Source organism: Tenrec ecaudatus, chromosome 13, assembly GCF_050624435.1.
Source record: "Tenrec ecaudatus isolate mTenEca1 chromosome 13, mTenEca1.hap1, whole genome shotgun sequence".
Classification (NCBI taxonomy): domain Eukaryota; kingdom Metazoa; phylum Chordata; class Mammalia; order Afrosoricida; family Tenrecidae; genus Tenrec; species Tenrec ecaudatus.
In genome coordinates, this window is record NC_134542.1 from 29041801 (window position 1) to 29069048 (window position 27248).

Below are 27248 nucleotides of genomic sequence, written 5' to 3' on the forward strand. Positions count from 1 at the left end.
AATTGTACATTCAGTCTAGTCCAAGCACCCCAACCCAGTCTAGTCCAAGCTCATAAGTCTGATATTAGCCTATATGTCCTATACCAATCTAAAGTTCTCTTCAGATTCATAAACACATGCAATGATGCCAAATGCAGGATGATCACAGGCCAGTGGGTAGAAAGTCTCTGGATCTAGTGGTGTTGTAAGCATCTCAGCACTGGCAGGGGTCTCTGTGTGGCTGCTCCGGCTTCAGAGGTCTGGTTGCATCAGGGTAGGTTCACAGGGCTTCTTCAGCTCAGGGCACTAGTGTACTTCCTTGTGTCTTGTCAGTTACAATGTCTCCCAGAAGGTGAGCAGAGAGAGGTGTCTCTGGCCTCCAAGGAGGAAATACCAGATTCCCCAGAATTCTCAGAAGGTTATGCCCAATGAGAGGCCTCATTGGCTATGACCCGAATGACAGACTAGACTCCACCCCTTCACTCTTAATCCTCTCAAGTCCCAAATTGACACCAGACTATGGAACTACCACAGACAGGTTTTCTTGAGTTATGTAACCACCCTTACTTACCATTACCATTTCTGTCAACTTTTAAAGTTTACCCCTGTTCACTTTGCGATCTCTGATCTGCTTTCTATTCTTCTGCTTTTTACCTTTCCTAGAGTGTCTTATATATCTAATAATGAAATATGTAATCACTTATATCTGGCTTCATTTACTAACATGTTTGTCAGCAGTTTGTTCCTTTTATTGCTGAGTAGTGTATTCCATTTTTACATGTATTATGTTTGCTTATCCATTTACCAGTTGATGGAGATTTAGGGATTTCCATTTTGTTTATTATGTGTAAGCTGTTGTGTATATTCATAAGCCTTTATGTGGACATAGTGTTTTCATTTTTTTCCAGAACACATGTTTAATGTTTTTATATTTTCAGTTTTATAAAATGCGCTATCATAATTCAACTGTTTTGGTTTCTTTTGCTATTTTTTTCCTGAAATTCAAACAAGCTAAGAAGATAAAACAAGTATTTTGTGCTTCTTAACAGTTCTGTAATTTTTGTGTCTCTGCACGACAAGAAATTCTTGATTATCTTTTAATTTGTTAACTCTATTGACCATATTCTGTCTAGATTTTATTCTTTATATTAGTTTTTACTTTGGTCATATATTTTTAATTGGTAATAAAGCTAATTAGCTCTTTTTCACATCTATCTGTTTAAAAGCACAAATAAAAGGAAATAGAAGAACTCTAGAGATTCAGGACCTTGCCCTTGAATCGATCCAAAGGGATTTTAAGAAAATAATCAGGCAGAAGACATGCCCAGTACAACCTTTGAGATGAATAAAAGTATTCTGGGCAAAGGTCAATGTCCAACAACTTGTTGGAGATACCAATGAAGCAAAGACAGAGGGAGATGGAAAGGAAGTAGATGCAGTGATTAGAAAGGGGTACGGGGAGGAATCTTTTTTTTGGGGGGGAGTAATCTTCTTTTGGGGGGGAGGAATCTTTTGTGAATGTGTCAAGAACTGTAGGTACATTGTCAGCACGGGGAATTGCCTGAAAGCAGATTAGGTAGACAGGAAGCCTTTGAGTTTTGCATTGTATTATACTACCAAAGAAACTCTTCGCCTGTTCTAAAAAGAGCCTTTTATTGTTGACAATTTAAACCAACCCCAATTTAAACACAACCTTAACTGGCTGTGAGCAAGAAACATGTTGAAAAATGTTCAGTCCACAAAGAAAGCATAAACATCTACTTACATTGCCATGGTAGGTGATAGAAAAGGAAGAAATTCCAGAGGCTGATATTTTTAAAATTTAATAAATCTTTTTATTGGGGCTCATATAACTCTTATCACAATCCATACATACATCAATGAGTAAAGCACCCTTATACATTCCGTCATTCTCAAAATTCGCCTTCCACTTGGGTTCCTGGTATCCGCTCATTTTCCTTTTTTTCCCTTATCTTACACTGCCTGGCATCTCCCTTCACCCACCTTCCCATTGCCCATTCCCCCAGAGAGGAGGTTACACATAGATCCCCAAGATCGGTTCTCCCTTTCTACACCACCTTCCCTCCCAGTGTCACCACTCTCACTGCCGGACCTGAGGGGTTCATCTAGATTCCCTGTGTTTCCAGATCCCTGCTGCATCCTGTGGTCTAACCAGGTCAGCAAGGTAGAATTGGGGTAATGATAATTGGGAGGGGAGGAAGCGTTCAAGAACTAGAGGAAGGTTGTGAGTTTCATTGTTGCTACACTGAACCCTGAGTGACTCATCTCTTCCCCACTACCCCTCTGCCAGGGATGGCCAGCTGTCTACAGATGGCCATTGGGTCCAGAGGCTGATTAAGAGCCATAGAAAGCTATGGATGGAAATCACCTTGTAGGCAGCAACAATAAGGATTTAAGCAAGGACTACCCATCACATTGAAGATGATGTGCTTTTTCGATATCTGTCCAGTAGAATTTCTGAATACAGACCCACTGTTGTTAAAGTGCCGCCAAGTCAGTTTTTAACTCATAGTAACCTCCTGTGACAGGATAGAGCTCTCATTGTGTATGTATTCTTCACTCTTTTCCTTTTGCAATTGAGAGTTGTTCATTGTTATCTTGATCATGTTTTAACGGCGTATTTGTGAGTGAAGACAGATACATTTTTATATTACAAAGCTTCTAAAAATTAGTCATATTTACTTGAAACTTGAAATACTTTTTTTTCTCACAGGATAAATAATTTTCGATAAAATTTCCTGAAGTTGTATATGACACAGCTTTTTAAAATACTAGTAAAGAGGTAATATAAAATCAGTACGGTTTTGGGGGATAGTGAATCAGGGAACCAGAAGAGAGGACCTTTCCCTTAAATGTTTGAAAATGACGAGGACAATGAATGTATAAGGGTGCTTTACTCAATTGAAGTATGTATGGATTGTGATAAGAGTTGTATAAGCCCCAATAAAATGATTCATTTAAAAAAATGAAGACATGAAGCAACAGAATCTTTTGGAAATGTCTTTGGTATTCAAAGAAGCAGAAATAGGAGCTGTGTAAGGGTTATAGAGTTAAGTTAGAAATAGTGGCTATAGTTTAATGCCTTTTAGAATTTACTGGTGGTATTTATGGGTTGGGCCACAAATTGCAAAGTTGGCAGCTAGAATCTAACTGCCCAACCAGCTCACAGGAACCTGGTCTGATCTAAGTGGGGCCACTGTGAGTTGGACTCAATTGAGGGCAGTGGGTTTGGTTTTGGGTCTTTTGAGATGTAGAACGAAGGTCAAACATAAAACTGAAAACTTGTGGATTCCATTGATCACATTTGAGGGAACCATCTTCAATAATGTTTTCCTGATGGAAATTTCATGCTAAATTACTGTAGTGGCTTAGGGATTAAAATACTAGGCTTACAACCAAATTGTCAAAACCAGTAGCAGATCCACAGGAGAATGATGGGGCAGTCTGCTTCCATCCAGATTATAGCCTTTGAAACCCTATGAGGCAGTTCTACTCTGTCCTACAGAGTTGCTACCAGCTGGAATCATGTTGGTGGTAATGAATTTTGACTGCCATTAGCTGGGCCCTTCAGTCACAGTGGTTTCCCAGTTCTTTCAAGATCACCAGATAATTTCTCCCGTTTGATCATTTTCAGTAAAGGACCAAAAATTGCAAGAATTAAAAATAAAATAGAGTTCTAAGAAAGATTCAGGTATAAAAACAATTTGAAGATTTCCAAGAAAGTGGATTCTAAGTTTCCACTTACCCTAATGATTTAGTCATCATTTTATATTGGATTTTGGACAGTCAGCTTTATGTTGCTTTAATTTGGAAAAGGCTCTTTTAAGATCCTGTATATTCTAAAAAGCCATATATCCTTCTTAAACTTTTTGAAGTTGCATGATGACTTAATAGCTACTAGAATAAGTTAAGGAACCATATATACTTGAGTATAAGCCGACCTGAATATCAGCTAAGGCACCTAATTTTACCACAAAAACGGCATTAAAAATGTGCTGAACAAAACTTGGCTTATACACGAGTATATACGGTAACTTTAGTGATAATTTACATAGCCTTACTTTTTTTTTACTTCAGCTCACGGTGCATCTCACTCTTTGTATTCTAAAGAGTAATATTATGTATAATATATGGAAAATGTCAGCCAATTATACCATCAGAACACAATATATTTTTTCTCCCAAATGGGTTCTTATTCTAGTATTTTCTCTTTATATCTTTTTGAAATTAAAATGATTAATTACTGCGGTTTTATTTAAATATTTGCTTTTAGATCAGTTAACATGATCTGCTTTTTTTATTAAAAGATCACTTTACTGGGGGCCCTTACAGCTCTTATAACAATCCATACAACAATTGTATCAAGCATATTTGTACATATGTTGCCATCATTCTTTTCTAGACATTTTCTTTCTTTTGAGCCTGTGGTATCAGCTTCCCCCACCCACTGTGATCCCTTGATAAATTATAAATCACTATTTTCATATTTTACACTGACTGTTTCCCTTCCCCTATATATAGTTTCTATTGTTTGTCCCCCTGGAAGGGGGGTGTGTTTGGTTATGTGTTGATCATTGTGATTGGTTCCCCCTTCCACCTCACCACTCCCCATCTTTCCCCTACCCTTCTGGTTTTGCCATTCCCATTCCTGTTCCTGGAATCCAGGTGCTGCGAGTTCTTATCTGTACCCATGTATGTGGTCTGGTCTAGGCCACGGAAAAAGGCAGCACTGGGTTCATGATAGTGGGGGGTGAGGAAGCCTCAAGGAACCAGAGGAATATTGTGTGCTTGATCCATCCCTTTTCTGTGTTCCCTCTGTGAGGGGATGTCCCACTATTTACAGATGAGTTTTGGGTCTGTACTCTGACCTTCCCTCATTCTCAACAATATAGTGTTTTTTGTTTGTTTGTTTGTTAGCATGATCTATTTATAAAATCCTGAAACATGAGGAGATAGTCTATTATATACCTAAGTTTCAAATGTAATCCACATAGAATAAAGATAAACACAATACATCCTACATGAGTATATTCTTATTTATTTCCTAAAATAATTCTTAGAAGTAAATAGTATTATTACTCCTGTTATACAAATGGAACACAAAAACATAGATTAACTAGCACAAACCAGCTGATAGCTGACTAGCACTGCCAACGTGAGAGAATAGTATTCAAATACAAATCTAAGTTTGGAGCTATGCTTTTAATGTCTGTTCTGTATAGACTTGAATGACACATGCCCCTTGGGAGACAGAGCCTATATCATACTGTTGGGTAGTGTTTATATCCATTGGTAAGTTTGTAAATGCATTTTAAAAATAGTACTATCCAACGGTATGACAGTGTTATAGTGTTTATTTTACAAATGTAAATGATTAAGAATTAAAAAAAATAAAAATGAACCATTAATTCTCATATTGGAAAGAGGTCACAGGAATCAGGAAGTGATAATGTGATAAACAAATATAAACTCTGGCTTTAAGAAACTTATACGTTAAACTCTGCCTATGATTAGCTGGTAGTCTTGCACAGAACATTCTGCCTCTGTGAGTTTGATCGGTCTGTTCTGTAAAGGGATCTGAGACTGCTTGTCTGCCCCCCGCAGTGTTAGAAGTGGCGTCAGAGCTAGGGCTGAGTGAACTGGAGTGGTAAGTGAATGGCATCTGCTTTCATAGGGATTGCAGACGCTTCCCCATCATAGGTGTTCTCTTGTGCATTTGTAATGCGTGGAGTCCATTCTGACTCATAGCGGCACCGCTGTGTGTTAGAGTAGAACTGTGCTCACAGGATTTACAGAATCCTGATTAAATAGAAGATAAATCTTGATAGCGGTTCAAAATATTACTGTAAGAAAAAGTGAGGGTTTAAGAAAATTACTCTTAATTTCATTCTCAATAACCTTAAAACTAACAACAGAACTCTGTGCTTCTAGAGTTAGACAATAGTAAATAAAATGTGATGAACTTTCGACCTTTTAGATGTTAATTTATGTGCAGCTTAATCGAGCTATTACACTGAGGAAAAAACACTATTCTTTTGCTTTCACAGCAAAACAGTATTCTTTTGCTTTCATAGCTTCTTGAGTTCTACTAAGAAAAGAAGATATGTTAGTCCAGGTGAACTAGAGAAACAAATTCAGACACTTATGTGTATAGGTAAGAGCTTCATATACAAGAGCAATTGAATATTGAGAAAACACCAGCCCAGTCCTGATCAAGCCCATAAGTCTGATATTAGCCCATATGTCCAATACCAATCTACGAATTCCTCTTCAGACTCAGGAAACACATACGACACTGAATGTAGGAAGATCACAGACCAGTGAGTAGAAAGTCTTGGGGATCCAGTAGCATCTCAGTGCTGGTGTGGGTCTCCACATGGTTCTTCCAGCTCCAGGGCTCTAGTGTAGCTTGTTTTCAGGAATAAAACGCAGAGCGTATCTGGCCTCCAGATATCTGTGGCGCCTCCAAATGTGGTCATCAAGCTGCAACCTGACTGACAGGCTAGACTCCACCCTTCCCAAGTTGACAGGCAATTATGTAACTGTCACAGAAGATTAGGGTAATACTATCTAGAGACAGACTTTCCTTTGAATGTATCTCGAGAGGAAAAGTACCTTTTTGTGCATAGTCAAATTAGAGGGGAGAACAGAAAGAGGTTGAGAGATGCATTTTACCTGAGTCAGCAAGAGTATAGCAAGTAAATGTACTAGTGTATCTACAACCTTTAAATCTTCCACTTGTCATTTTCCCTTTATTTACCACACTCCAGCTTGACCTGGTAGCATAGTGGGTTACATGTTATGCTACCTATGGTTAGCATTTTGAAGCCACCAGCTGCTACAAGGGAGTCAGACAAGGATTTCTACTCCTATAAAAATTTACAGTCTTGACACATTGGAGGAATGTATGGATTGTGATAAGAGATGTAAGAGACCCCAATAAAAGTATTTTTAAAAATTAAAAATAAATAATATTAATTTCCTATTAAAGTGCTCGCTTCGGCAGCGCATACTAAAATTTCCTATTAAAACTGTTTTCAGTCTTGAAACCCCACAGGGGTAGTCAAGCTTTGTCCTATCAGGTCCTATGAGTCGGAAATGACTCATGGTTGTAAAATGTGCTTACATTTTCAGAGACAAGAAAGAAGTTAAAAGCACCCTTTTCTGTTTCTTGAAGCAGCTCTGTTGGTATATCGCAGATTCCCACATTACCCCCTCTTCCTACTTCACCTTTCCACCAAGACTCCCCTTCACTCAGAAAGTTTTCTTCTAGGGAGAAAGGCAGACTGTAGAGCCCGCCCGTATCAGATGGTCTCTAATCCTTTTGCTTCCCTCTACTAGTGTGCTTCCACATTTTAAATTGCATGTTACATGTTTTGAATTTTAAGAATCCTTGCCTGAAAGTAGCTTTTGTCACTTTATGTGAATAATCTGAGACAACGTTTGTATATTTTCTTACACAGTGTCCTCTCTAGGAGAACCTAAAGGGGAAAAAGCTTTCTAGTGTTGTCATCAGGAACAGCTGTGCTCTCTGGAGAAGTTGCTTTCATCTCATACCAGAGTTTTTACTTGTCTCAAGGACCACCACTCATTTTTTTCAGGAGGGGACTTCTGAAAGTTTGTGGACAAATGGATTGATAAAATGGAATTTTTCCAAGACCTTTTTGAAGTCCCTTTATATATTTTTGTTCTCTCATGTTTTTATTTATCATTCTCCCTGCCATTGAATCTATTCCGACGCACTGTGCCCCTGTAAAACAGAGTAGAACTGCCCCTATGGGTTCTGAGACTGTAGTAACTTATTTTAAAAAAAATCATTTTAGTGGGGGATCATGCAATTCTTAATCACAATCCATACATCCATCCATTGTGGCATGCACATTTGTACATTTGTTGCCATCATCATTCTTGAGACTGTAACTCTTTACAGGAGTAGAAAACATTTTCTTGCTCCCGCGGAACAGTTGGTGGTTTCAAACTACCAACTTTGCAGTTAGTAGTACAAGGCATGACCACTATGTCACCACGGTATTAGAAGATTATTTTTATGCTTAGTAAGAACAGAAACCAATCCTCCTGGCAGTGCTCCCAAATGATTGAATATTCTTTTCTCTCTGTCCTGGGCTATAGAAATTCAGCATGGGATACTTTTCTCACATGGGGAGGACTTTGCCCAGAGTAAGTTTAAGGGGAAAAATGACTATGAATTTGACTTTGAATGTCTTCCTGGTTGAATTTTTAAAATATGATTTTTTTTTTCATTGAACTATGTATAGCATGGCCTCACGCTACAAAAAGGTAGCACTTGAAGGTTTGGAAATTGGACTTTTGAAGCACAAGATAAATTTTTCCATAGAAACATATTTTGGAAGTAGGAGTTATTAAAGTATTCCTTATATGTGTGTAATTACCTCTATTCTCAACATGTATAAAGATAGTAGAAGGAATAAGAGAAATGGCTTTATGGTTAAGATTGAATATGAACCATTAGGATCATGTCTGTACACACCTTTCCCCTCATTCTTTCCTACCTCCGAAACCTCTGAGGGAATGAAGGATTGTTTGGATGTTTTTCAGTGAGATATTTTAACTTATGAAATTGGGTACTCATACATGAAACTCAAGTGGAAATTAAATGCTAGTGACCAAAATATTTGAAGATTATATTAGGAAATATTCTGAACTTCTTCCAGAAGTCAGTATTCTGAGTATAATAAATCTTTAACCTTTTTCTAAATGTGTCATTCTTTTAATGCTAATAACTGAAACCCGTAAGAACAAAGGGTAACTATATCTATGCAAATTGTGATATAGTACATTCCCAAATATTAACCCATACTTAGAACGTTCTCTACATGTCGTAAAACTACCAAGTCTTTCAGTTTAATTATAATTCTGAGTTTGTGTTTTCTAATTTACAAGGGCTAATAAAGATGTGTGATTTCTTTTTTATTTAAACTTTTTAAAATTGGGGACTCTTACATCTCCTATCACAATCCACATCCATCTATTGTGTCAAGCACATTTGTACATATGTTGCCATCATCATTTTCAAGACATTTTCTTTCTACTTGAGTCCTTGGTATCAGCTCATTTCCCTCCCCAACTCCCTACCCCCACAATCCCTTGGTAATTTATAAATTATTATTTTTTTATTGTCTTACACTAACCACTATCTCCCTTCACCCACTTTTCTGTTGTCCGTCCTGGGGGCAGGGGAGGGATGTGTGATTTCACTTATATTTTAACATCTAAGATAATTTAGCAGTCACTTTGTTTTTATTTTAATGCTTTATTGCTGTTGTCTAGGAGACTGTGATTCTAGAAGAATGTCAACTTCCAAAAGAAATTTTGAAGAAACAAATAATATGTGCAGACCAAGCAACTTCATTAAACACTACAGGCACTTCGCAGGCCGCTCAAGACAGTCAAGAGCCTTCACCAGAACATGATTTTGAAATGTCACCTAGTAGCCCTACACTACTTCTCCGAAATATAGAAAAGCAGGTAAAGTGGGGTGTCAGGTGGCATGAAATGATTTCTATTTGTTTTTATAAACTAAGTAAACGTATGTGTCTGCCTGGATTGTTGTTATTAGAATTGACCATATGACACCAAATACAATGAGCATATTTCCTATGTAACTGACATATTCTAATATTGCTGTAGTTTAGATTTTGAAAAGTATGACATATTAAATAGCCACAGGTGATAACTCATTTATACCAGAACTGAAAAGTCACTGTTATAATAAAAGTTGTTCATTGTTTGATAGTTGTAGGGGGAAAGAAGTATAATGGCACTACCATTACATAAATCTGAATGGTTACTTGACTATCCAAAGAGATTTTTAGTGAAAGATAATATTGGAATATGGGTTTCTTCATTCAAATCTAGTCATTTAAAAGGAAAATCAAAGAAGCCCTTTACAAATTACTTTGATTCAAAAGCCTTCCTTGATACTTACTATTTTACTCCAGAAGTTTAATTATTCTACCTGCTTTTGAAGTAAAACCAGTTATTTTTACTTAAACATTGGTGGCTTTACAACAAATCCAGCTTTTCAGGAGTTTATTACACGAGACCAGAATGAACCTGCCAGAACATTATCACTCTTAACATATGTTCCCCTGGGAAATGATTAGGTTTCATGTCTGCCATGTCTAATTTTCCTCAAATATACTCTGAAATCCTTTATACCAGGAGACAGTTTTACTCTCTAAAAGCAAGAATAGGATTTTAATCCTTGGACTGCATATTTTTTAAATTGAAAATTGCTCGGTTTTCCTTAAGTGGAATGGATAATCAAAAGACTGTTATGAATAATTTATAATTTTAAAAGTTATTTTATAATTAGCTGATGTGAAATTGGAATGCACTTAACCATAGAAGCAGTATTGTGAATAGTTTATAATTTAAAGTTATTTTGTCTCTCTCACTCTCACACTCACTCACTCTCACTCACAAACTCACTCTCACTCACTTACTCTCTCACTCATTCACTCTCTCACTCTCTCTCATTTCTTGATCATCAGACCAAGGAACACCTCCATTTGCAAGCTATATTACCTGTGGGACACCTATTGAAAAAAAAAAACAAAAAAAAAGCCAATAAAGTTATTTTGTAATTAGCTGATGTGAGATTGGAATATACTTTAACATAATAAATGAGTGTTAGTCATATTCTTTGTTTTCTTTCTTCATCATCTACTCCATACCATTGGATCAATCCTTTTCAGTTTGATCTTGATTGTTTGATCTGGAGGTTGACTCCAAAATAAATTCTGTGCTTGCTCTCTCAGTTAGTCTACTTTACTGCTTGTAGGTTTCTACTTAGTCATTAGAAAATAATTTGATTAATTAATTAGTAATACAGTATAACTGTAGTAGTGTTCTCATTTTTAGAAGACATTTCTTTTTTTCTTCTTACTGTCACCAATTTGTTTAGTTGGACCTGGGCTAATGTCAGAATTGTCTTATTTGCCAGGTCCTGTGCAAAGTGAAAATTTGGAAGCATTCTTAAGAAATGTTTTAAGAATTTTGAGATGGTGACTGCAGAACATTTAACCAAGCACAAGCCCTTTCTGATCACAAAGGCTTACTTGTATGACAGCTCTCATGCCCATGAGGTTGTCACTGAAGAGTATACGCATTTTTCAGTTCCCAGTGCTGACTGGGATGGCAGATACTTTGAAAGGGGAGCAAAACAAGAACTGTTCAGGGTTCTAGAAAATAGAGGAAAGAGATGTAAGACAGGGCAGCAGCAATCCTTTGTAGTTCGCTACTAAATTGCCTATGAACAGGCCATTGGCTCTGGAAGCATATGCTAATAGACCAATTTCTTTTTTAAGTAAGTTCTCTTTACTTTAAAGGTTAGAAGTGAATGAAATGGCAAGGATTTCAAGTCTGATATTATGTATATTTTTAGTTTATCAAAAACAGCTAAAGAATTAGCAGTTGAAATACAGAAGTATGAAAAATATACCCTTGAACTGTTAGATAATTTGTTCATAACTGGAAGATTTTAGGTGATTTTTAATGAATTTTGCTTGTGGGATATTTGGATTAGAAACTTTATCATGAATAGCTATTAAGTATTTTGTCTTTAAAGTTTTTATTTTCAGAATTCTTTGTTATTTTTTTAGTCTCATTTTTGTGAGTTTCCAATCTTAAGTGTGGGTTTAGAATATGATTAGGCTAGTTGAAGGGTGGCTGTTAGGGTAAAGCTAAGGGTTATAAATTTTTGTTTCTTGGACCAATTAATTACTCACATATACCTGACTACTTACTTTCAAAGGCTTAAAAAATTTCAGATATTTTTAAAGAGAAAAGATAACTAGAAAAGTCGTTCAACAGGTATATGAGATATTGAATAAAATTAATTGCATGACTAAATTAATGAGTTCTTGCTAAATGTGCTAAGGAATCTATTTGTATTGATGATTTTAAAATGAGCCTTAATCTTAAAATTTTTAGCAATGAAGTCAGTAGACGTATATTATCTGCCTAGAAAACAAAACATTTTTGGATCTTTCTCATAAAAGAATTTCAAAGGTGGCAAATATTTGATTCTATCAAGTTATTTCATTATTCTAATTGCATGTTATTAGTTTCATAAAATAATTATTTCATATAACCTATGTTTTGTAATTGAATAGCATACAGTCAAGTGTGAATCAGTAGAAAAAGAAACTATAACAAAATTGGAAATTGGAAAGGAGGGAAGATTTGTAAACCATTTTAAAATATGAATGGGCTTCAAAATATATGCGGAAAATGGAATGAAAAGATAATGACATTTGCAGCCCTCTCTTTATGCTAAAATGTAAGCATCTGCTTGTTTCATCAGATGTTAGCTATCCAATGGGCAAGGTAGACCTGAAATTTAATACGCATTTCTTGCTTTCCATTGGTAAGAAGTTGACTGTTTTCTTGCAGAGTGCACAGTTGACTGAGATCATCAACAGTTTGATTGCACCACTCAACTTGTCCCCAAATTCGTCACCCCTCTCCTCCAAATCCTTTAGTCATAAGTGTGTGGCTAACGGTATTTCCAGGAGGTAAGTATCAGTGAGATAGCTTTGCTTCTAAGTTCGTCTTATTTTTATTTTGTTTTCTTCTTTTTAAGTATTGTTCTTGGTTCTGACTCATATCTTGTGTATAATAGAATCAAGTATTGCTTTGTCTTGCAAGCTTATTTATCATACACTTAAATTATCACGGCGACTTTTTTCTTCCACCTTAACTACTACTTGAGCATAGTCAATAGACCACAGACACAATTTTGGGTTATATCACACTTATGTAATTACCCAAACAATCCATTGCTGTCAAGTTAATTGGGACTTCATAGTGAGCACATACAACAAAGTACAACCGCCCTATCGGACTTCTAAAGCCTTGCTCTTTACACGGACAGACTACTTATCTTTCTTTCATGATATGGTAGTGGATTTGAACCACTGCTACCAGGGTTTCTCCATCTGCCTTGGAAGAAGACAGGTGGAATGAAGGCTCCTTAGAATCAAGTATGGTGAGACTGCGTTCATATACCGGATATATTTTCTATGGGACCAATCCCTGAAGAAAGGCATTGTGGTTGGTAATGTAGAAGGTTATAGAAAAAGTGAAAGACTCAATGAAATGGATTGAGAAGAGTAATGACTATGGTGTGGGACTGGGCAGTGTCTGTTGTACACAGGGTTGTTACGAGTCAGAACCAATTTGATGGCACCTAACAATAGCATATATTTCTTTTTTGTATGATTTGGTTTGAAAGTAGGTAAATTGTAATGGGGAGCTGTAACATCCTCATTCAGAACAGTCTCAAGGAAAGTCATTTAAAATATCTACTGCCATCTAGTGGATTCCAACTCATAGTGACTCTACACAGGGTTTCCATGGCTATAAATCTTTGTTGTAGTAGACTAGCCACTTCTTTATCCTGTGGAGTTGCTAGTGGGTTTGAACCATGCAGACTGTAGTCCACTGCATAAACACTCTGCCACCATAGAATTTCTAAAATATATTTTAGCTATTGAAAGACTTCTTATTTTTTGTTTGTGATTTCAGCTGTATTGTATAGTTTAGGTCACTAGATTAACGTGAAGTTGTTCAGTTTCTTCTAACTTCTTCTAATAAGGCATATTTAGTTTAACATTATATCAAGTTATAATCACCTAAACCTCATGAGGGGAGTGCTACAGATGTTCTAGTAAAGCATACCCGTTCTAGGTGTATATCATATTATATCGTAGTTTTTGTAGAAGAAATCTAAAAATTATCTAAAGTTTGACCAGCTGGCCCATATTACAAATTTTTAGTGACCCATAGAGAACTTGTTTTGTATCATTTTAAAAGGTACTTGCCATTTTGTAATATCCTAATAATCTGTTCTCTCAAGATCTTTAAAATAAATTCACCCTGTTAATTATTCACTTGGGCAAATGGTTTACACACTTGTTATTCATTGATCCCCACCTCCCCTCTGATTTAATGACAGTATCCTCTAGAAAATGTCAGAATTGGTTTTGACTTTTATTATTCTTGTTCGTGGAGTCTACAGTGAGTCACCAGGAAGTGAGTTACTGAAAAAATTGAGGCTTTAAACAAATGAAGCATTACATTTTATAATCATAGAGATGTGGTTAGTTTTTAGATCTCTTAAAAGATGGATATAAAATGTTGTAAATAGCTCCTTCTGTACTTCATGAAACATTATCTTTGAGAAATAATACTTGAAATAATGTTTAGATTTTTGTTTGCTTGTGTCTTTTTTAGTTACTAGAGTATGGTATGAAAAGTTCCCAATGGATCATTGCCATTTTATTTAACTCCACTTATGCTAATTATCTTCATGAAATGTAACTTCATTCTAATTGGGTATCACAATTGAAAACATACAGTCAAATTGGCCAACTAATGACATATAAAATGAACCTTTATATTTCAGTAATCATTTCTTAACTATGAGAAAATGTTGGTTGATAACATATCTCAACCTAAAGTTTCAACATAATTTTAGACCCCTATACATGACATTAATTATATTTATATAAAGAAATAAAACCTTTCCTGCCATATTTTTAAGTCATGCCAGTAAAAATTACTTTTTTGGTAAAGAACCTATGTATGTCTATAAATATAAAACTATGTTTTGGGATAATGTTAAAATAATTGTAGTGTAATAGAGTAGAAGTTATGTAACTTAAATTTTACTTTATTGAGGTATGTAATCAACTCATAAATTATCAAAACCAACTTTTATTAAGCAAAGAAGTATAGAATGAGGCTTAAAGCAGTGTTAAACATACATATATACATCCTGAAGTTACAGAGTCACATAAGACGTAAAAGTTTTGTTGGGTTCCTTTGGCTTTTCCAATTGTTCTACACGCCAGATTCATAGATTGTATCTGGCCTTCTCCTTAGAGTGAATAGGTAAACACGGTGCAAAATAGGTGAATTTATCAGTGGTTTATAGCGACCATTTACAATAACTTTATTACGTATTAACCAAACCAAACTGAGTCAGTGCTGACACATAGTGACCCCTGTGGGTTTCTGACTATAACTGTTTATGGGAGTAGAAAGCCGTCTTTTTTCTGTGAAACTGTTGACCATGCAGATTGCAGCCTAACATGCTAGCACTACACCAGTGATGTACATACTAGGAGTCTTTGTGATACTATTATTGTTTTGCACATTGAATGGTAGGGGGGAAAAAAACCAGATTTCAGTAAATCTTCCCCATTTGTATGAAAAAGAAAGGCCTTGATTACTTTTTGCAAGAATCTTTATTAGAAATGTTTAAGGATAGATTATTTGCAGATAGGAACATACTTAGAAAATAATAATAAAACTAAACTTTTCCTATCATAATGTAACAGCCACTTTAGAAACCTGAAAATATACATGACATGACTTTAAGCTTTCCATTTATTTTTAAACCAGCCTGCCAGTTCAGGTGTATCTTTTCATTCAAAATAGAGGCGCTAACTCACCTGAAGGGATGAGCCTCCTAGGGTCGGGGAGGGAGGGGCACTGAGGCATGTTTAATAACTGTTGTTGACAGCTGCCCTCAACTGTAACTCCCTACAATGGGATGAAACACTAGTCTGCCATGCGGTAGGTTGTGGATTATACCTTTGTATTCCAAAGAATTTTCATTGTTGTTGTTTTTTTAGTAGATAACCAGGCCTTTCTTCCTATTCCATCTTAGTCTGGAAGCTCCGCTCAAACCTCTTACTCATCATAACACTCAAGACTTTACTAACAGAAGAGTGGTGGCTACACATGAGGTCATAGTCTAAGAATCCAACCAGGTCTTCCAAATGGAAGGCAAGAATTCTACCACTGAATGATTACTGCCCCCTACAGGGAAGAGTTAGAAAGTCAGCTCCAGATTCCTGAAATGAAAACTTTCCTTAGAAAATATCAGAACATGTTTAGTAAAGTAATGTTAGTAAAGAAGCCTATGTAAGCTTCTGTCTGAGGTGTCTCTGACTTACTGGATGAGAAGCCTCTTTTTGTGCCATTCCTGCCTTCTGGATTCCAACTCTCTTTGACTTGATCACCTCTAATTTCAGCTACCCACTGAATCTTGAATAACCTGACAGCCTCCTGGCCTTCTTAAAGTTTGACTTGAAACACTCTGTCATCTGTACTTTGTTCTTACCCTTGGCATGATAACCCAGCTCCAGGATAGGTTTTACAGGAGCAGACCACGACAACGTTCTGATACACTTAAATGTTGTCATATCCCAAAAACCCACTGTCTTAGAGTCATTCTACCTCATTATCAACCCTACTTTGGGTTTCCAAGGGTGTAAAAAACATTTTGGGGGACTGTAAGAGCAGACAGCCTCCTTTTTCTCCTGCAGGGCTACTGATGGTTGTAAACCTTGGGGTTAGCAGTCAAATGCGTACCTGACAGCACACGAGGGCTCCACAGTATTTTCATAGGCAATGCATATTATATGTACTACTGTCATACAAACTAACATCATGATTTGCAATTTGACTTGTTCATTTGAGGGTAGCATAGCCTAAACCTTTCTAAGCCAGGCCACGATAGGAGAGAATTACTACTTAAGTTGGACTTAAAACAAGTTTGACAAGACCATTCTGAAAAATAAGGTGTATATTTTAAAAGTTAAATAGTTGTCATCTGACACTTTCCCTGGACTAGTCTAGCAAAAGTACACAGTTAATTATTTAGTATTAAATATATGTTAGTTATAAATTTTCGTATTCTCTTTGGGCTTACCAACATGAGCCAGCCAGTCTCCTTTATTTCTAATACCTTATTATTACAGAACATTCTTGAATTAGTTTGCTTTATCCCTACACACTACTAGAGAATATTATATCAGCCATAAATGTTTCCAAAAATACTACTGCTATAGAATAACCCTATCAAAAAAATAACCCTATCTTATACTTGGATTAAACACCAAATAGCACACTTATGTTTATTGGCCATATTACATATACATATAAAAGATTAATTTGTTGATGCAAAATATTAACAGTTGTCTGTATAAATAAGGTTGAAATTAATATTTTGAATTACCTGAATTTATTATTTAGTGATGAGGATTAACTTCTTTTGATGTTCTGATATTTAAATAACGATTAAGAACTAACATGAAGATTAATTATAAATTAGACTCTACATTTTCAGTTTATTTGAGCCATTTCATCATTTATATATATATAGTTTTTAAAAATCAGGTTAAAAAAACAAACTAGAGTATGTTAGAGCACTATTTTCGGCTTTACTCATGCTATTTAATTTTTATTTCAAGAGAAATTCCTGATGCAATGAGAGGTTAGCCCTTCTTAAACTTGTGTCATTGTTATCTGCCATCAAGTCAGGGCAGCATTACGGTGAGCCCCATGTGTTAGAGAAGAATTCAGCTTAATAAAGTTTTCCTGGCTAAATCTTTAAAAGCAGAATGCCGGGCCTTTTTTATATCATGCCTCTGTGTAGATTCAAACTGTCAGCCTTCCAACTGGTAGTCAAGTGTACATCAATAGTCCATGTAACTTAAAATTTTTGCAAAAATAATTTTATGAGAACACTTAAAATACGGTATATGTGAATCTATTACTGATTTACAAAAAAACACTAGCATTATACTATTGAACTTATGCAAGCATTTCAAACCTCAGTAGATTATTTTTGTTTTGCAGGAAAAGTAAGTAGAAATTATTTATAACTTGAATATGTAATTCCTGATTAAAGTCAACTTTTTAACCCTTGTTACCACAAAGCTAGCTAAAACTCTTACTACATTTAGTTTTCTTTGTCTTTGTTTTCATTACTCTCTTTCCAATTACCTCATGGCATTTTAGTACTTCAGAGAATTTAGATGAGCTCTCTCCCTCCAGTACCTGGTTCATTAACCAGAAGCACAGTAAGAAAAAAAGAAAAGATAAACCAAGATTCAAATCTCCATCTTTGACTGCCATGAGCACAGCAGCCAGAACAAGACCACTTCAGAGTTTCCACAAACGAAAACTCTACAGATTGAGCCCGACCTTTTATTGGACTCAAGTAAGTATACTTTGGGGAAAATATGTAATGTGGATTGTTATTGGTTATTACTTTGAACAATTAAACATAGTTTATAAATTATGTAATAGCTGCTGATAACATTTTATTGGGATTTTACCATTAAATGGGAGTGTACTATAAAATCTCTAACATTCCCAGTTATTTTGTGAAAAATCCATTATTTACACATATTAAAGGAAAATTAGATATTAATGAGAATATTAAAATGTACTGGCAAGGGAAAGGAACCTAACCACCTATCACATATTTGTTGAGATGGTAACAAAATCTGCACAGCTGTCAGTTATTTTAGAATGGGCTGGATCTCTTTAAATATTGTTAATCCTGGTTAAGTGCTTCTTTTTTACTTCTTAGAACATAAATAACCAGAATACTTTAGATGTTCATGCTGTATACCAAAAAAAAGGCACTTAAAGCATTTACTGGGTAGCGGTTTTCATTTTTAAACAGATGTTGGGTATACTTCTAAATCATATCTAAACCTGTGATGAAGTGCAAAATTGTGTAGTTCTTGCTGTATGACTTTTTTTTTCTTTTAGATTTCTTAATAGCATATCTAAGGAACTGTCCTTGGTGCTATTATTTAATACTGATTGTTTCTAATTATTAGTACACTAACTCTTTTAAATAAAATTTATATGAAAATCAAGTCCCTTTGTCCCACTTGGAACAAATGTAAGGTTTTCATTACTCAATTTTAAGTAGAAATATGAATTCTGACAAGTTTATCTTTATTGATAGACATACACTGTAAAAATCAAAGTTTTATTTTAGAATGAAAGAAAGCTGATGGAGCCTGGCTAGCAAAAGAGATAGTGTCTGGGGTCTTAAAGACTTGAAGGTAAACAAGCGGCCATCTAGCTCAGAAGCAACAAAGCCCACATGGAAGAAGCACACCAGCCTGTATGGTCACGAGGTGTTGAAGGGATCAGTTATCAGGCTTCAAAGAACAAAAAGTCATATTGTGTGCTCACCTCCCAGATATGATCACTGAAGACAAATGGGTGAATAAGCAAATGTGAAGAAAGCTGATGGTGCCCAGCTATCAAAGGATGTAGCATCTTGAAGACGTAAAGGTAAACAAGCAGCCATCTAGCTCAGAAGCAACAATGCCCACATGGAAGAAGCACACCAGCCTGTGCGATCACGAAGTATCTAAGGGATCAGGTATCAGGCAGGCATCAAAGAATAAAAATACCATATCATTATGAATGAGGGGGAGTGCGGAGTGGGGACCCAAAGCCCATCTGTAGGAAACTGGGCATCCCCTTACAGAAGGGTCACGAGGAGGAGACAAGCCAGTCAGGGTGCAGTGTAGCAACGATGAAACATAACTTTCCACTAGTTCCTAAATGCTTGCCTCCCCCCCAAACCCTCTCCCCACTACCATGATCCCAATTCTACCTTGCAAATCTGGCTAGGCCTGAGGATGTACACTGGTTCAGATAGGAACGGGAAACACAGGGAATCCAGGATGGATGATCCCTTCAGGACCAGTGATGAGAGTGGCGATACCAGGAGGGTGGGGTAAAAGGGGGAACTGATTACAAGGATCTACAAATAACCTCCTCTGTGGGGGACGGACAACAGAAAAGTGGGTGAAGGGAGACGTCGAACAGTGCAAAATAATGACAAAATAACAATTTATAAATTATCAAGGGTTCGTGGAAGGGAGAAAGTGAAGAGCTGATGCTGGGGGTTTAAGTGGAGAGCAAATGTTTTGAGAATGCTGAGGGTAACAAATGTACAAATGTGCTTTATACAATTGATGTATGTATGGATTGTGATGAGTTGTATGAGCCCCCAATAAAATGATTTAAAAAAAGAAAAAAATTTTTAATATCAACCTAATGGAAAATTGATAATGTAAAGATTGACCTGGACAGAAAGGTGTGAACAATTTTTAATTGGCAGATTAATGTAGAAACAAATAGAAGTATCACAAAGACTAGTGGAGTCTCTAGGTAGTGCAAGTAAGTAATGTACTAGGTTGCTAGCCAAAAGATTAGACCCTCAAGCCCACCCAGAGAGGCACCATAGAAGAAAGGATTGATGAACTACTTCTGAAAATTCAGCCATTGAAAATTCTGGGGTCACTGTGAGTTGGATATCATTGCCAATGTTGGTTGGGTTAATTGGCTTCATTAATTTTCGAGTAGTTGTCATTATTACCTACCACATTCTAGTCAATATGCTATGTATTTTTAGTACATTATGTGATATTCACACACAAAACGAAGTTTAATTCCATTTTTTTTCTCAATAAGATCTTTTATTTGTTAACATTAATTCTGAATTTTAAACAGATACTTGAACTGGTGCCTCATAGCCATCAGCTCGCTCCACTTTTGCACCCGTCTCATCGCCAGTAGTTTTTCCAGAACTGCCACCTTCACCATGAAGCTCCATGAGTTTTCCCAATTCAAAGTTGGGCTTTTTCAGCATCTTTACTTTTGTGACAAACACATCATGGAGAGGATAGACTGGCAAGCCTTTTCTGTGTCTTTTCCAATGCTGTCTGGAATCAATTTATTGACCACTTCTTTCAAGTCATTTGTCTGCACCTCTCGGGTCATGCTTTCCATCATTATCTTTTGGATTTGGCAGACCTTCTGGTGCTGAGCATAAGAGGTCTTCCGAATCTGATTATTGCGTTTTTTAGTAAAACCAACAGAGAACAGACGAAGTAGATACCCATCAGTAGTCTTGACATCAACATGAGCTTCAATCATAGTCTGCCATTTCTTGACCATGGAGCACATCTTGTCCCGTGTCAGGGCCATGCCGTGGAAGTTGGTCAGGCAGTTTTTGCCCTGAACATCCTCGGTAATTAACTTAAATTTCCTAAAGGCAACCTTGTCGTTCTGTAGATCAGCAAGGCTCACTTCAAAAACTCGACCCTTGAGGCCAACAGATGCAATTTTGCTTCCTTGAGTCCTGGTGACTAGTGTTTTCCCGATATTTCTTATGTTGAACATAGCTGGTGCTTTCACATCAGACCAATCTTTCTTAGAAAACGGATCAACCACTTCTTAGCTCCTTTTTTGCCACCTTTGGTAAGGCGCTTGCTCTTGCCAACCGCCATGGTGTCGTGCAGAGAGCCAAAAGAGCTAATTCCATTTTCACATGTGGAAATTGAGACTTATGGGATTATGTAATTTACCATCCAGTGAATCGCCAGGAACTGGAATAGCAATAAATGTATTCAGTGAATAATTGCTTAATATTTGAAAGACTAAATTTAAGGTATATTTTAAATGTAGACAAGGAACTCATGATTTCATGAATGTATGTGTATTTCTTAGCTTTAGCTACTAAAAATATCATTTAACAGAACTTTTTATAGTAACAGAATGTTCTCTAGCTGTGCTGTCTAATGTAGTAACTCCTAAGCACACATGATGTCACCATGAATTGTTTCTTACCACATTTAATGGCAGAGTAGATGAAATGTGGCAAGTGTAATAAAGGACCTGCATTTTTTCATTTATTCTAGTTTTGTTAGCATTAATTTCAATAGACATATGCAGGTCATTGCTACCACAGTGAATAACACAGGTCTAGACTCAAAGTTACTTTGGTAACATTATAAGCAACTAGTACCCATATCTTTGTTGTCTAGAGCCACATGAACAAAATTCAAAAGTAAAATAGATATTTACAGATGTATTCTTAAATGATTCTGATATTGGGAATTTAGCTAGCCATAATTTAAAAATTACCATATTCAGTATGTTCAAAATATAGGAGAAATATAGAAAAAGGAACATTTTACCAGATGGTTTGAATTAATTTTTAAAGGAGAATCTTTTTTTAAAATTTAATGAATCATTTTATTGGGGCTCATACAACTCTTATCACAATGCATACATACATCAATTGAGTAAAGCACCCTTATACATTCATTGCCCTCATCATTCTCAGAATTCATCTTCCCCTTGGGTTCCTGGAATCAGCTCATTTTCAAAAGGAGAATCTTTAACATTTTCAAACAAATGCAATGTATAAAATTAATGCCTTCATTAACTCAGCTTAACTACAAATTAGAGCAGAGACAACATTAGTGAACCAAAAGACTAAGGAAAAAATACTCAGATGGGAGCACAGACATAGAACAATCGAAAAAAATAGAGAAAACAGAATTAAGGATATATGTAACTCAGTTGGAAAAACATCTAGCCATATATGTTATTAGCATCTGGAAGAAAGGAGAGCATATAGAAAATATTTTCCAAACTAATGAAGGACATCAACCCAGAGATCCAAGAAGTCATCTGTGAAAATCACAAATAATAAATACATGTACTTCTCATTTAACCGTTTCATTAGTGAACGTTTCACTTCACAATTGTGAGAAAGTAACCTATTTTGTGCATTATAGAAGTATATTTGGCAGTAAGGAAGGCTATGATACATGGCAAGTGTAACATGTGCTGTGATGGTTAAGGATGTGTGTGTCAACTTGGCTAGGCCATTATTTTCAATAACAGAAGAAACAGGATCCCAGATGGAAACAGGAAGGACCTGAAGACAGTAGAAAGAATAAACAATGTGGGTCAATATGAATGAGTTTGGTTATAACAACAATAATGTATCATGGAGTTTAAAAAAATATGTAAACTTGAAATGCCCAATAACACAAAGAAAGAGTTGGTTAAATGGAATTACAATGTTCGAAGGTCCCAGTGTTTTCAGCAAAGTGGTAAATGGAATAAAATGAAGCAGTAAAAGTCAGTAGGTTAGAGATACACATTGTAGGCTACAAGGAAGCCACTAAAAGAAAAGTGTAAGAGCATCCAAGTTGAAAAAGAATCTTTTATTATTGAAAGAAATCAGTGAAACAGAAAATTAGCATCACATCCAGTTGTTGAGAATTTCAAAGTTGTGATTGATAAACTTTAAATGTCTAATGGATAAATTGATAAATCACTAGCAAGATGATTCAGGAAAAATGGAAAATGCTAATTGCTTACATCATAAATGAGAAGGGCATATCACTACAGATTGTTTCACAAATGTCATGATAAAAACATGACAAATAAGACAGCATTTTTAAAGCAACTTCTAAAAACTGATACAAAAAGCATATATTAAATTAAAGCAATTAAATATTTCCCACACAAGTTTTATACCTCAGTAAATTTTCCCAATATTTGAGAATCATGGGATAATCTTATATAAAGATTACATAAGCTATAAATAATTTAATTATAAATTTATATAAATGAACCAATCTTACATAAATTTAACAGAAAAAGATGGAATACATGCTAACTCGTAAGGATAGCAAACCTAATACCAAAACTTGACAAAGGCATTAGAAGAAATTATCAATTTATTTCATAAATACAAAATGTTAATAATCACATTTAGTACATATCTTTTGGGGGACACAGTTGAAAGCACTATGTTAAGGATGAGAAGCAAATCTGCTTGTGAGCATATAAATGAAAACCACTTTATAATACAGTAGCCTTCCCTAGTCCAGTTGCATATATCCATTCATGCACTTGTATAACACAGAAACTACACTTTTAGCAATATACTCTAGAAAATTATATCCTGTATCAAGAGACAAATATAAATATACTAGCATTATTACTGGTAAAAAAAATAGAAGTAGTCCAGATATTTGCAGACAAAACAATGGTGAATTTTATACAAATGATGTTGAGTGATAAAAGCAGGAAAAGACATTTTACCATTCTCTAAATTTTAAAAATTATGTAGATGTACACAGTAAATTACAATGGAGTACATATACTTGTATACAATGATAAAATTCAAGGAGCAGCTATTCTTGAAAGCAAGATAAAATGTTATTAAGGAAGAGTATTATAATAGAAAAGGTTTAACTGCATTTAATAGAGACCTCATATATAGACCTGATAATTGTAGAAGACTGGATGTATTCTATGCTTGACCTGACAACTATGTTCTCCTGGTTATCTAGACCCAAGCTCCTCCTGTTTACCCTCATACACAATGGGAGATGATTAGCATCAAAGCCATGTATCAAATAAGGAGAAAAGATGGAAAAAAATAAGTGGTCTTAAGGTTACTTACCAACAAAGATTGTACATGTGAATTCCCTTCAAGGTGTTCTGGCTAGAATTTAGGAACTTTGCGGCAGGAAGCCTGAGAATTTTAGCCTTGCCTAAAATCAGAGGCTCTAAAATGGGGAGAACACAGATGTTTGAAAGGAGGAAGAAATCTACCACAGGCTTATGTGGGCACGAGGTAAAGGGAGAAGGCATCTATAGGTATTGATAATAATTCCTTAATTATAATGTATATACATACACACACTTTTGTATATATCATTCATTAAACATAAAGTCCAATGATAACTTTTCAGGGTTTATTTCGCTCGAATTGTATGCGGCATATGGTATTAGTACTCATGATTCCTAACTAAACATAAGCATTTTAATTACCCAGAATTTCTTGGTTCTTTAGCATGAGAAATGAAATCTTTATACATGCCATAATAGGCTTGAAACCTAGATTAGGTTGAGTAAAATAACTCAATGACAAACAGTAAGTATATGACCTGACAAATAAACCAAGCCAAATGTATAGAAACCAAAGTTTATTATTTGTTACCAGCAGTGGGTGAGTGGGAAATAGGGTGAGGATACTGCTTTATAGAGTATGAGTTTCCATTTATGGCAGTGGAAAAATTAAGGATTAAAGATAAGATTACCGAGTTAGTATAATTGAGTTATACATCTATAAAAAGATTAATTAGCAAAAGTTATGTGATCTGTTTACATCAATGGCCTACAAAAAGAGTGGCTCTAGGCTGAGGCTGTTTGTGTACAACCAAACACTTTCTGGGGTTTGTTTCTTTGGTTTGGAGATTAGGGTCGTGGTTTCATGGGACATCCCAGTTAATTGGCTTAATAATGTAGTGCTTCTGTTCTACCTCTTAGTTTGATGGAAGTCTTAAAAGTTGGCAAGCAGCCATCCAAAGCTCTGCAATTGGTCACTGTTCCTGTAGTGTAATGGAGAGGAGACAAGAGTAAAAGGAAATGGACTTTGAGGCTAATTGCCTCCTTTGTCCTGAGACCAGAATTGGAATAGTGCCAGGCTATGATTAACAAAGATTTTGATCTAGTAATCGATAGAAGAATCCTAATCAAAAAGGAGAAAATCCAAACAATACCAAATTCTAAACCTCAAAAACTTGTTTAATTGTAAAGAACATTTAGACTCTTTTGAAGGGATCAAATTGACAACACTGCTGGGGAGTGAGCTGATGTTATAGGAGAATTCAGAAAAAGGTGGTGTGAGAATTGTTGCATAACCTGAAGAAGGTAGTAAATCTAACTGAACTGTACATGGAGAAATTGTTGGATTGCTACATGTTTTGCAGTGAATATTTTCACAACAAATGAAAAAAATTTTTAAGTCTTGGTCATTCTCTAATTTCCCTATTTTTTTTCATCCTCTTGGCCTTCACTATGTAGGAGAAAAGTACAAATATCTTGTCTTAAGCCTTTCACTTGTCTCCTTAATTTGGATTAAGTTAGCTAATGTGTTTCCTGTATTTAGAAAATTGCAAAAAAAAAATGCAATTTCAAGTCAATGTTATTTCTAAGTTTAGAAAGGCACAATTCTAAATTACATCAAAAAATAACTTTGGCGAGTTAAAAATACCAGTGCATCTTTTTAAAGTAATCAATAGCAGCAGTTTGGACAAATATTTATATTGTATCATTAGAACAAATCTTATTCATTTATGAATAAAATGATTCATTGTAATCATGTATCAACATGCTGTATCTATTTGTAAAAACCCATTAACTTTTTTTTTTAAACCCATTAATTTACTTTAACCTCTAGTATAGCAACTGCATTTGCCATCCTTCCCTGCAGCTAGGGGATGCCTATATATGCCTGTGTCCTGGCTGGGAAATTTTAGCATCTATAGGCAGGGTTTGACTTCCAACCTCCTCTTCCCCCTACTCCTGCATACCCCCTCACCCCAAAGGAATAAATAGTCTTAGGCACACATACTTGTCATTTATTTTTATTCATCTATTTTCATTTTTGAAAGCAAAAACATAAAATTCAATTGGACAACATTCAAGTTTTAATTGCATATTGGTAAGTCAAAAAGTATTGCTGAAAAAACCATACATTCCATTTAATAAGAGCATGCATATGTAAAGGTATATTTCTTGACATACTCTCCATCTAGGTCTATACATTCTTGAAAGCAAAGCTTCCATCTCTTTACCCCTTCCCTGAAGAGTTCTGTACACTTTGATTTTTACCATGTCAAAATGACAGTGTTGGCATGCTCGAGGCACTCAAATTATGTTCTTTTTAAATGCTCTTTGGATTTTTGGGGTTTTTTGGATCAGAGACAATTCTAAAAGGTTATGGTCAGGTCTGTATGGTGGATGGGGTCATGTTTCTCAATGAGTTTCTTGTAAGACAGCCCTTGCCACCCATGAAGAATGAGTTGGTACATTGTGATAGGAAAAGCCCTGGGTACAACTTTCCTGGCCTTTTTCTCACCAATGCAATTTTCAAAAACTTAATAAGCCTCTATGATTGTTCTGTGCCCTTTGAGATAATCTATTCAGATGATCCCTTGGGAATCTCCCAAAAGTTAAAACCAACTTAAGTGTATTTAACTCACCTAGCAGCAGCACTCTCATGAGACTAAGCCAAGTGTATAATGGTGAGGATTCTGCTGCCTTTATTCAACACCCAGAGACATATTTAAACATTGTATCTGGAATAAACCTATGTGTATGAACTGAAACCCAGTAGCAGTATTTTTCACTTACCCTCAGAGGTTAGAGCTCAGGAATACAGGGTAGAACAAATTGTACTCCTAACCGTAAAGGACTCCATGACTCAAAAGGTGTCATTGAATGCTATGGTAGTGATTGGCCCAAGATGTGAAAATGTTAAAGTGAAATGAAGCTGAATGAACACATGTTAAATGAATGAACAAATCATTCCTAATATGATTGAAGGAAAGGCAGAGGGAAAAGTAGAAAAAGGCTCCAAGCGAACTGTTAATAAAATATATCTTCTCTGTAGTTTGGGTATTTTTTTAATGACTACACACTCAGGCAAATATTTGAAAGTGCCACTTAAGTAGACACACATGTATTTCTTTATTGTAGTGACATAACTCATTTTT

At 35.6% G+C, this 27248-nt stretch overlaps 2 protein-coding genes across 5 annotated transcripts in view; one reads left to right on the forward strand and one right to left on the reverse strand.

The window, feature by feature from the left end:
- The window catches only part of KANSL1L (KAT8 regulatory NSL complex subunit 1 like), a 99911-nt gene that overhangs the window by 52217 nt on the left and 20446 nt on the right, over nt 1–27248 (forward strand). For 3 of the 4 annotated variants that reach the window (XM_075528858.1, XM_075528859.1, XM_075528860.1), the window contains exons 4-6: nt 9310–9507; nt 12439–12560; nt 17860–18061. In XM_075528858.1, coding sequence (XP_075384973.1) covers nt 9310–9507; nt 12439–12560; nt 17860–18061 — 522 coding nt within the window. The remainder of the gene's footprint in view (nt 1–9309; nt 9508–12438; nt 12561–17859; nt 18062–27248) is intronic. The other variant, XM_075528861.1, reaches the window with a different exon arrangement.
- Nucleotides 1–27248, reverse strand: part of RPE (ribulose-5-phosphate-3-epimerase) — a 96575-nt gene that overhangs the window by 30004 nt on the left and 39323 nt on the right. The gene's annotated exons all lie outside the window — the stretch shown is intronic.